A 13,225-nucleotide genomic window follows, 5' to 3' on the forward strand; every position below is an offset into this window, starting at 1 on the left:
GAAACTAATATTTATTAATCAGAATAAAGGAAGACAAATAAAATGGATTAAACAAAATTGCACGTACTATCTTCAAATTATAACAGATAACAACTTATGACAAGTTCGAAACAACTTCATCGCATCGAAAAATCGAATGCACCTCTCAAACGCTGCTGCTACATTGTCTGCTAGAGTTGCCAGAAAATTGATGACGCGTGGGGCTCTCCGAAAATCGTACTCCACTTTAATTTTCCACAAGCTCCTATTTCCCCTCACTCCTATTGGAGAATCTCGGATAGGAAAACATTGAAGTAGAGGGGATGCGCCGTGGCCAAAAGGTTGACCTACGCGCCGTCACGTGACGATCTAGTGCTGCTACGTCTCCCCTCCATTACACCATCTTCAATTTATCGGAGATTGTCGGACATAGAGCAGAGGGCGGGAAATTCCCCTCGCGCCATCAATTTCCTGGCAACACTGCTGTCTCCCCAAAATCTGCCGTTTCATCAGCATTTTCCCACCACGCAGTGACTCGCATTAACTTTACCTGGAAAACCCTGATCACAGCACGCTTGACGAACAGATGGCCATCTTCTGTCATAGTAAACGTTTATGAGAGTTACTTTTATGAATCTTGAGATGAGGCGATTCTCGAAATACTACATAAATTAACCGAAAGCGGAGTATACCGTCAAGCTATTTAAATTCGATTTTCTTTAAAATCGAACTATCACTAACGTAGGTATTCCAATGTTCGACGCAGACGTCATGCAGAAGCAATAACGAGTTTTCGTCGCTCATGTTCTGGTACAGCAATCTGTTTGGTAGAAGCGTTGACAATGTTGTATATAATGTCTACGGAGTTATTATAGTGGCCACTGGCTACAATACTAGGAGGGCGATGAGTAAGGGAGACACGGTTGACATCCCTGTTGGGTGCCGTGCAGTCTCGTTACCCACTGCGCTGTATAGAGAAGTTTATGACGGGTCGTTGCTATTGAGCTGGAAGTCGGGGCGTTTGGGCATTGCGTGTTTGCTCTGGAGTAATTTACAGTCCCTGGCTCCTTCGGTGACATAAATGTAAAAAAGTTAAATCCGAGAAATCTAAAAAATAACACGTTCAGACATATCTGTTAATCTGTCATAAACCTGCTCGTATTCAAGATTTTGCGCTCTGTATGTCATAACGGATATAGATGATATATGAGCCGTTTATTTTGAAAGTGGCATAAGTCACTTTTTCAAAAAATCGAGTTAATGGTAACACTAATTACAATTGAACGGTATCTTTTCATTTTTAAAAAATTTGCAATCAGTAAGTTGAGAACTATTGAGATTTGTTCGAGAGAAGTTTTGCTAATTAATGGTATAACAAACATGTTTATTTTGAAAGTGCCGTAAGTCGTTGTACTCAGGAAATTAATTGCGGGGCTTAGTGTAAAAGAAATAGAAACGTGTGATAAGTGTGTGTGAAGTATTGTTTTGAATTATTTTCAGTATTTTTAAAAAGGTTGTGATCACTGGGCTTATTTTTATAAGTGCGAAAGAATAGTGATGAAAAAAAAATGAATTTCTAACTTTGGATTTGTTACCAAAAAGAGGAAGACCTAGGCGTTATTCACAAATAGAAATGGATACGTTATACGCTCGATCTCGTCCTGTTTCTTCAGCAAAATACAAAGACATGATGGCCTTACTTAATTATATACCCCCAATATACCACAGTTATTTTAAAAATTTGAAACAAAACACGATTTCCGAGGACTTAATCACTCCTATTGATGACGAAAATTAAATTGAACTGATGTATTTTCGTATAAATTACTTATACTTATGTTTCAAAATGTACTAATTATTTTTGTATTTTATGAATATTAAAATAAAAAATACTTAAATCAAACCTTTATATTAAATATGTTCATGGTATAAATTATTATTATATATGTAATTTATTCAACAATTTTAGTAAATCACTGTCCTTTCAAAACATCACTTCAGTAAAATACATCGGACAAAATTAATATATGTCAGTCATTTTTCTAAACTATTTATTTTGAAAATGGCTTAAGTCACTTTACCGTGATGAAAAGTGGGGATTTTTTAATGTTTATACGAAATTATTTATACTGAGAAAAATATCAGTATCCTGAGATAACAAATACAAATAAATCTTCTCAAAAGATAGCATCCATATTTTTAAACGTGTTAAAACGCAAACCCTTAAATATATCGACTTAAAAACAAAGTGACTTATGCCACTTTCAAAATAAACGGCTCATATATAGATGATATGATCAATTCCAGTACTTGTGGTTTGTTTATAGGCATAATTAACTTTGTATTTATAGAATATGACATATTAAGTTTCTTTTATTTAAACGTAAACTAGATGAAAGAGAATAAAAAAATTTAATATGTCTTGTTCCATAAATATAATGTTAATTATGCTTGAAAACCGGCTCCACTACCACAAATATCTAAAAAATACCAAAAATATCTAGACAATTAGATATTTATTAAGATTTTATTAAGAGTAAGTAGAAATTTACTCTGACTCGAAGGGGACATGCTACAATGACCGCAAATGTTTGCTGGTTGAACGTGTTTCCGAGATTTCAAGAATTCTTTGGTATTCCTTACTGGAACTGTACATTTTTTTATTGTAAACAGAATGTGCATTTCAAGATCAATTCAAGGTTTAACGTTTTAACCAAAAATTAAATGAAGTATTGAAGGAAGATGGAACTTTTGGGACGTTTAACTAAGATTTAAACAGCATTAAATGACCTTTAACGATCTTCAAAGTGCAGTATTGTAGATCAATCAATTTGAACTTGAAATGTATTGTTGGTTTGCATATAAAAATAGTTAAATAATCAAAGTTGAAATCTCGAAAGCACATCCAGCCACCAGAAATTTGCGGCAATTATGCGGTGCTTCCCTCGGAAGATGGTAAGATTCATTGCACGTATTTTTGGAAATGAGCTATAGTTTAGGAGATAATTAATTGCGTTACTACCAATGGGCCACCCTGTATAGATTCCCGGCCATATTGAATTTTAGTACGAAAAGCTTATATTATTCTAGATAGCAGTTGAAATACTGTTCCAAAATCACGTATTAGATTGGTAGCCCCCTGGACAGTATCTTAGAGTTGATATCTCCGTGTATACCGGGCTTAGAACAGAGCTTAGGCTGTTGCTTCTGATTTCCCCCGCATTTCTCATTCAGTGTGCCGTAACCGAGGGCATGGAATTTAGAATCCGCGATAGAACCTCACACTTCAACAAATGTGAAGTTATAATACTTTTCGATAATATATTATAATTTAGATGTAGTACATAGAGTTTGGCTCATTTATTGATTCATATTCCTTCGAGAGTCCAGTAGCTAATGAAGCCCGCTATGGTGCACTTTTGCCGCTCGAAGCGCACCAAATCATTAATAAGTTACGGGACTAAAATCGTATTTCAAGCCTTATCCCTATGGCAACCGATGATGAAACAGAAATGGGCTAATTCACAATTATCTATCATGTGGCACCCGGTGATGAAACAGGCATCGGCTAGTTCGCCTATACTTCATTAACTGATGGTTTCCACAATCTGCAAAGATACCAAAAAACTAAACAAGCCATCTGCCATGCACAACTGCCTTAGCCCTCGGCTCGTAACGGTTCCCTCAGCAGTCGATATTAAATAGAAAAAAGAAATTCTTTAAATGTTTTGAACTTATGGAAGAAAGGTCTATGCTATAGAGTTGTGCAGGATGTATTGATGTCATGAGCGATATTCGTCGAAACATAGTTGATAGCAGGCAATTTTATTTGAATTAAGTTAACAAATAATTATTTGGAATAATTATAGATTATTATTTTTAATTCACAGACAACACAGAAAACTAACTTTATTCTGTTTTCGATCCAAATAGATTATTTTCAAATAATTTTTTATTTCAATTATTCGCTCAAGTAAAATAACAAATAATTTGACATAAAAATGATCGAACTTGTCGGGGGGCTGGAATTAATAAGAATGAATAAGAATTCTTGAATTAATCACTCACTAAATTTAATTGTACACAGATAAACTTCATATGTATTAGGAATGATATTTTCATAATTTAACTGAATTTTGCTTTTAACATAGAAACTCACATCGTTGAGGCAGTTTCAAAAGTTTCTAAACTTCAATCGTTTTATAATTTTCTAAAGATTTACTTATTGCTGCACGAATACTTTCGACTTTTCGGCAGATGACTCATGAAAATTCTCCAAATACGATAGGTTATGTAATTCCCTTCATTTGCAAAACTGGGAAATATTGATAATACTTGAACTATTTCAAATCATAGATTTTTCACAATTCACTTAAAATAGTGTTTCAAATAGAACATAAAATTTCTATAGATTAAATGAAATAGTTTATCTTGGTAATCTGAAGCTAAAGTATAAAATGATGATAATAAATTAAATGAATAAAATGTTCCGAATTATGGCACAAATATTTTCAGTGGTTTTCGAATAAAATACAATTTAAAATATTATTATTTTTTCTTCCGAACAAATCAAATATTTTATTTTTAAAAATACATGCATGATCTAAAATATGTATAATGTCCACTTACTACTATTTTAACCAGCTCTGTTCATTTGTCCGATACCGTGTATGTGATTCTACATCTCTGGAACGTTGAAGATTGCTAAAAAAAAATGGACCGCAACTTTGTCCTTGACCTTGAAAATCAAAGTCAAATGGTACAAATTTTTTTACAACGTATAGTACTCGTCAAGGAGAACAAAACGCTGAAAGGAGCCATAGATCTAAAGTCAACCCTTTATCTAAAAATCAGTAACAAAAACGACATATAAAACTTACATATACATATAGGGTGTCCCCATTATCGAGATACAACACGCCGAGAAGTGATTCTAGATGCAAAAATAGGTCAAAGAAAAAAAATAACATTTTTCATTTATGGTTCCCTTCTGAAGAAAAATTATGTTGAGAAAATAATACTACTGAATTGGGATCAAGTGGCGCGTCTGGCCATGACATACCAATTCTACGTCTCGTCATACTAGAAGCCATGTGATCTTAATGCATTTTCCAATTCAGTTTTCTCGAAAATGATACTGTCAATGAAAAAAATGTTATACTTTCCTCTCGATTTATTTTTGCATGTAGAATCAGTTCCCAGCCTTGTTATAACATGATATTGTTATAACATGAACATTTTGGAGATATCCTATATAATTTTTATATATTGTATTTAGTATCGTTACTTATGTAATGGTTTGGCTTGCAATGCGTTGCAATAAAAAAATTTGACTTTTGACCTTGGTTTTTGCAAGCTAAGAACAATTTTTCGATTCATTTTTTAAGCAAATTTCCACCAATCCAGAGGTGTAGAATTGCATTGCGGTGGTCGTGACATATAATTTTTTTCACCCTATACACCCTGCACAAATCGATCCAGCAAATATCTAAAAAATATATCAAACGAAATTTGAATGTTTTTCGGGGGTACGTGATTTGATATTAATAAGATGTTCGTAGGTGAATACGTCGAGAACATATGAAGGTCAACTTTATCCTTTTTAATGTAATGGTATATTTTTTATTATACTAATCGATTCAGCTCGTCATTCTATTCATAAAAATACTAAGGCATTTATCGCGAAAAATCATTGGTTTAGAAGATATTTTAATTACTTAAATTATCCAAACCTAAATCAAATTATTTTCTATTTCAAAATGTAGTTATACAGAAAGATGATATATAAATCTGATAGTTTTTCACATGTTTTAAAAAACTACAAAATAATATGTGATGAAAGTTTTCCATATAAGAGAATTGTTGCATTGAAAAATACTATCATAGAGGATATTATAAGTTTATTTTCTTTTTTAAGCAAAAATATACAGAAAAATTACGAAAAATTATTACAAATTAAATTTTGTACGAAAATTCGATTTAATTGTGTTCCATTGCTAAGATAATTTTCTATGATTTAAAACTGAAAATGTAATTTTATTTTCTCTGTGATAAATATTATAAAAAACTTCTCGCATATCTCATTATATCTTTATATATACTACAATGCACACACACACACACACACACATTATAAATAGAATATTACACGTCTGTAATGATTTTGATTCAGTAATATCACGTGAAAATACAATATTTCGATAAAGGGCCTCCAAAATCGTTATTTTCGAGTTTTGCTATTTTTTATTGCAAGCTAAATAATTATTCTCTTTTGTGTCGTTCCACAATAAAAGTAAAGTTTTTTACAATATGGATGACACATGCTTTTTATTAATACCCCAGCTTTGTAAGAAAGGAAACATTTTTTATCTGAGACGGAACAGGGTTTTAGCGCCACAGGTCCTTCTTCCGAATAGCTACTGAATTGAACCGTTATTAATTATGTATTTATTTATTTCTGTTTTAGGCCGCGTGGGTTTCTCTGAGTCGGGACCGGCGGTAGCAGAGCCGTGATCAAAATGAGTCTTGTAAACTCGGATTCGGAGAACCGCGTGGTCCTGAATGTAGGCGGAATCCGGCACGAAACGTACAAGGCGACCCTGAAGAAGATCCCCGCGACGAGGCTATCGAGGTTGACCGAGGCTCTCGCGAACTACGACCCCATCTTAAACGAGTACTTCTTCGACAGACATCCGGGGGTCTTCGCCCAGGTCCTCAATTACTATCGCACCGGAAAGCTCCACTATCCAACGGATGTTTGCGGACCACTGTTCGAGGAAGAACTCGATTTCTGGGGTCTCGATTCCAATCAGGTGGAGCCATGTTGCTGGATGACCTACACTCAGGTACATAAACGCCGAATGGTCTACCTGCTTTTTTCCTTTGCTTAATCGAAGTATTAACAACGCAGCATTCACTATTTGCGGACGCAGATTAAGAAACAGGGATTGCGATTTTATTAACGAATCAAATGTTTCGAAAGTTTTCTGAATTTTTCATATTTGCTGGTCACTGGGAAGATTTGTTCTCAACTATAACACTTCGACCGCCAATGTTATTTTATTTAATCGAATAGATTAAATAAAATTCAACACTCACTCAAATAGAATTCGATCAGCGCAAAAATTAATAACAAAGTTCTAAATACGGTGTCCTAGGTTCCCTTCCTACGTTGTTCCAACCACTTTCTGGGATGTGAACGGTTTATAAGGCATCTTGAAAATAGAGACAGCAATTAAACAATTACGAGGATATAAACAAATTTCTCATTTCACTTTATTCTCGGAGGTTTTCAAAGGTCATCGATGTTTAAGAAATCACATATACTATGTATGCGTGTGTACACTGCAGTGGATAACTTTAGGAGCACGTAAGAAGCACCCTTTTTTAGTGTTTATAGATCAGGGTTCGCCTACACTGGATTTGAATGTTGCATGCTGGCAAATTCCGAGTCCTATTATAAACTTTTCGAGAAAATTCATGAAAATCAATTATTCGATTTATTATAAAAAAATAGAATAAACAATATGGATGCGAAGAAATATATTAAAAATGTAATTCTGTTGTTATGAATTATAGTAATATTTGTATACAGGGTGAGTCACAAATTAGTCCCTTCGATTTTGCAGCCCCTTCCGAAGGTCTGACAAAAAAATGTTTCGTTTCAAAATTAAATAGTATTTAACCGACAAGAAATTTCAATCGTTTAAATTGAAAAACAAATTATTTTTCGATAAAAAACAAGGTCACCTTTATATTTTTAACAAAAACTAGGTAATTTTAACTTCACAGCATTGTAGGCGATGACGAGACGAACTCAATGACCTGCTAATTGATAACTTCTAGATGATATTGAAGGAAAAATTTTAAAATATAACAGTGACTTTGTTTTTTATTGGAAATCAATTTGTTTTTTAATTTAAACAATTGCAATTTCTTATCGGTTAAATACTAATTCACTTCGATAAGAAACATTCCTCTGTCAGTCCATCGGAAGGGACTGAAAAATCGTGGGGATTAATTTATGACTCACCCTGTATACCTGTTTCCACTTTGATACCTTTGTTTGCTATCGGTTTCAATACACGAGCCGGAATATTATTAAGAACATCGACGTAAATTTCTTTTCGAATTTCATTACACACAGCCATTACTACTTCATAGTATTTCATAACATTGATTTGGATCAAAACCGTTGTTATTATGTTAATATGAATGACAGCCTTATTTTCCAGAAATGATTGAAAATAGCCTGAATTATGTTCCCTAAGAAATGGTATGGATTTGCTTTCTAAAATTATTATTTATCCTATATTGCCCACTTTGCTTGATGACCAAGCTGAGGCCATGGTAACCAGAAGAATAAGCTAGATTTTAAATCGAATAAGTGAGGGTAAGTCACGTGACGCGCCAAAACTCCCATACAGAACATTCTGAACTATAAACGCGACGGTATTTTCTGTCGATTACTGAAATTGTTACAGTTATTGAAATTATAAACATGTTTGTATGAATAATAATTTTACAAGTATTCAAGTATATGCTACGATTTTTCTTCTATACAATCTTCTAGATGTTCCATTTTAGATACCAGGTAATCCCATAGTTTCATCTGATAGTTGTTCATAACAGGTGTGAAAAAGTAGTGATATTGAATGCATGTCACTTTACGCAGGAGATCATCTACAGACATTTATACGATTTCATGAAAGACTTGATTTTGATCGACGCCTAGTCTAATTAATCTGTAAAACACAGTCGGTGTACAAAATATTTGTACAACTTTTAAAACGGAATAACATTTTTATAATTAGGCCTAGTAATCGAAATGTTTTTGCGATGTTAGAGAGACTAGTTTATTATTAGACAATGGCTAATAAATTGTTGTCAAAAATTGCAAATAATTTTATACCAAAATTTTACACCGAAACTTTTGTACCAAATTCTGCGTAAATTGATCAATCATTTCCAACGTTACATAATGTTATATTTTATTCGAAGCGTCGGTTACTATTTCGCAAATCAATACTTTCGAGCTTTGATAGGTGATTTGAGAAAATGTTGTGGGTGCAGAAGGTTATGTCAAGGTTATCATACAATATCACGCGTGTACATCGGTGCTCAATTTCAATTGAAATCTCACTATCGAATTCGGAGCTTCACTGCTGGCATTCTGTAAGATTTCTTTTTATGTTTACCGACATGAATCGATAACACGATCGGCATCCCATTCGGCTTTTCAGACCACATATGCATACTAAGCTGAAAGGCATGTCTGCACTTGCTTCGCATTGCTGAACAGCTTTGCCGATTGGCAAATACCGATTCAGTGGGGACGCGGTTTAACACTCTATTATAGCAGGAACTAATAACCGACGTGATTTTTACGCTGGTATTCTACTAACAAGGCTAAATCGAAACCGATGTGTATAACAGAAATTGTTACAATACCGAAACGTATGAATATCGAAATCATTACAATACCAAAATGTATGAATACCAAATTGCCACAATACTAAAATGTATGAATACCAAAACCAGTATGCCGTCGGAATCGCAATTAGTATGTACCGATTTTTCTTCGGTTTTCCTTTGGATGACATGGCAGATATTCTAGGATTAGCAAAGACCCTCTAATATCATTGAAGGTGCTGTAAATGGTAGATGATTAGATTAGAGGGAAAGGAAAACTATGTGTAAGACTGCGGATGGACAGATGAGCATAATATAAAGGATGTTCGCGGTAATTTGTACCAGCGTTTTTTTTCGTAAACGATAAAGATTAGAAAAAAAACAGAATAGCAGTAACTAGCAATATAATAGGCTAGCTCTATTTTTTGTATCCTTAATATTTTCCTAGAAACAAACGTGACCTTCACTTGTTTAGATAGAATGTTAGATATCTTTTTTACATCATGTAAAAATGGACATTAAGGGGTCATGCTCAATTAGGAGTTTAAGAAAATAGTATTTTTGGGAAATTTTTTTTCTCAAAATTTTTAGAACCATTTTCAGTCAATGTTCCTTCATTTGAAAAGGTAGACTTTTTAGTACTGGGTTGGCAACTAAGAAATTGCCAACTAAAAAATTGTACTGGGTTGGCAACTAAAAAATAACATAATAATAATAATAATTTTATAATATAACATTTACGGATATCATAAAAATGGGAGTGAGAGACATCTATAACTGAAATCGGCAATTACTTAGTTGCCAACCCAATATAAACTACGCGGTGAACAGCTTCACTCGGCCGACGGTTATCTGAAATGATGTACGAAGAATATTTCTTTAGTTAGTAGTCTAAAATTATCCTTAAACGAAGGATTTTTCGAAATATTGTTTTTTGACAAGATGACAGGTATTCGAATTGAAAGTTTTGATTTTTGATGAAAATTGGCTAGTTTTTAAGTTATAAAAACCAAAATACTCAAACGAAAAAATTCTTCGTTTCAGGACAAGGTTTTTGTATGCAAAAAAGGCTGCAGAAATTTCGTCTGAACCGATACAATAGTTTCCGAGATATCTTGTCCACCGATGTTGAAAATGCAGTTTCGAGAAAAACGCGTTTAAGGTTTCAACTTACGTTCACTCTTAAGTGTGTTTAGTTTTTTACTTAGATGGAATCGTCAATTCCAGGCCCATATCAGTCATTTTCTGCTGAAGTACTAGCCTCCAAAACTTTTATTTGTGTTGACGGTGAAGCATTCTACCCTCGTACGGTCGATATATGTTTTACAAAGCGCAACAATTTCAAATCCAAGTCGATGTGTATTGACTGTCTGAAATTATATTTCTCCGTGACACACTTTACACCTCACAAGTGTTAAGATTGTTGCAAAAGCCCCAAGAAAATTGATAATTCTATATTCCACAGAATTATCTTGCGGCGCAATAATGTCTTCCTGCAGTATAATTTTTTCACCGATGCACTGGCACTCCTCTCACCACTCCTGGCGGTTTTGGATAAAAATTGGTTTCCGTTTTTTCGGTCTATTAAGTAAATATTACATTGCAAACTGAAAATTCGCCTGTACCGTAAACTTTAGGAATTCCTAAAGCCCAAGCTCTTGAATAATTAAGCAACTATATATTCGTTATGTTTCATCCTATTACAATGAAACTTTCAGTGAATATTCTCGAAATATAATACTTTCACAAACACTCAAAACCCAAAAATTGATATTTTTAAGACTACTGACTGAGCATAGCTTGAAACGAGTTGAACCCTGTAGCATATCATGGTCTCCAGTGTTATACAAGGGCATAAATGAAAGAAATAAAAATATTACGTAATATTGCATTTACTAGTATGTGTAGTAATAAGACTATATCTGTGGCTGTTTCGTTGTTCTCTGATATATAAGTAATATATTCCTCAGCGAGCATACAGGTTTTAGTATTCACACATGAACGATGGTTACACTCCATTACATACATGCATACGCAACATAATCCGAGTAGTTAACTTTGTTTGTATAAGGTATACGTCTTTTTTATTGTTTATGTTTGTCATTCGTTTAAATGCAGCAGTAAAATTTTCCGAAGAAGTGGTTTTTAATTACAACTGACAAACTATGTTTAAGTATGAGAAAGTGCGCAAATGTCATTGCATTTTCTTTAATACATAACTAAGTAAGTATTACAGCTTACCGTTCATAACGTATTTTGTAAAAACACACCGTTCCACAAAAATATTTGTACACTTGCAGCTGAAAAGTTGTGTTAAATAACTTTTCAAATTATTATTAATATTAACACGGTAACAAAATATGTCTAGCATACGTATATCACGATTATGAAAAAATACAAATATACAAATATAATATATCGTTAAGTTTTTGATTAAATATTACTAAAAGCGTGGAAATTACTTTGAGTCTGTCATTATTCACACCACTCTACACCATATAATTCGTATACAATTGACAGAACTAATTAGCTTTGTACAGCTTTACGTATATCACGATTATGAAAAAAATACAAATATACAAATATAATATATCGTTAAGTTTTTGATTAAATATTACTAAAAGTGTGAAAATTACTTTGAGTATGTCATTATTCACACCACTCTACACCATATAATTCGTATACAATTGACAGAACAAATTAGCTTTGTACAGCTTTACGTATATCACGATTATGAAAAAAATACAAATATACAAATATAATATATCCTTAAGTTTTTGATTCAATATTACTAAAAGTGTGAAAATTACTTTGAGTCTGTTATTATTCACACCACTCTACACCATATAATTCGTATACAATTGACAGAACAAATTAGCTTTGTACAGCTTTACGTATATCACGATTATGAAAAAAATACAAATATACAAATATAATATATCGTTAAGTTTTTGATTAAATATTACTAAAAGCGTGAAAATTACTTTGAGTCTGTCATTATTCACACCACTCTACACCATATAATTCGTATACAGTTGACAGAACAAATTAGCTATGTATAGCTTTTCTATGGTAAGTGTTCGAATACTTTCGTGAATTAGTGCGTATAAGATACGCAATTCATTTCGAAAATAGAACAATGTATTACGTATAGATGTACGTATATGAATACCTTTCTTAAATCAATGAAATCGGTAATCGATGGAAGATCCCCACACGGGGGAATATTTATTCTATGATGAATCACGCATTGGCTTACAGCGATTAATTTTGGCAATCGTAATAACGGTGTTATACATACATCTGCATAGAGTTGTTTAGGAGTTTGGAACCGTTAGACTGTGGATATTCATGCAATTGCTAAAATTTACATATTAATACTATTTCTTATTTATAAAAAGTCCTCGCGTTACTCGCAAAGGCGGTACACGGAATCCAGGCAATTCTTTTATCTATAATTTAAACCTACTCATTTTAAGATGCCATCATGCACCAGATATAATTATTTTTGAAACTCGACTAGGACGCACAATTTTATGAAATTATTGTCTGGCTTATTCTGAAGTGTCATAAAAAATACAAAACTATTTGTGAATAATAAAATAAGAACAAATGTCATGTGCATACTATAATAAAAAGTTGCAAGTACCATGCTTAATCGCACACTGCTGTTTTCATTATAATATGCACATGACATTTGTTCCTGTTTTATTGCATTTTTTATGAAATTTTTATTTTTTCAAAAGTGTGAATTTTTTATAAAGGTAAAATTAATGAAAGAAATGGTGGAAATAGAAATAATAGACGATATGCATAAATTAAGTATATGCTTGAA

General features: G+C 32.9%; 1 protein-coding gene across 2 annotated transcripts in view; it reads left to right on the forward strand.

Annotated features, from left to right (window-relative positions):
• LOC117220144 (potassium voltage-gated channel protein Shaw) overlaps positions 1 to 13,225 on the forward strand; it is a 419,368-nt gene that overhangs the window by 265,969 nt on the left and 140,174 nt on the right. For both annotated transcript variants that reach the window (XM_076527542.1, XM_076527543.1), the window contains one exon: positions 6,446 to 6,824. In XM_076527542.1, the coding sequence (XP_076383657.1) occupies positions 6,498 to 6,824 (327 nt within the window). In that variant the 5' untranslated portion in view covers positions 6,446 to 6,497. The remainder of the gene's footprint in view (positions 1 to 6,445; positions 6,825 to 13,225) is intronic.

The sequence above is a fragment of the Megalopta genalis genome, unplaced genomic scaffold (genome assembly GCF_051020955.1).
Source record: "Megalopta genalis isolate 19385.01 unplaced genomic scaffold, iyMegGena1_principal scaffold0026, whole genome shotgun sequence".
Classification (NCBI taxonomy): domain Eukaryota; kingdom Metazoa; phylum Arthropoda; class Insecta; order Hymenoptera; family Halictidae; genus Megalopta; species Megalopta genalis.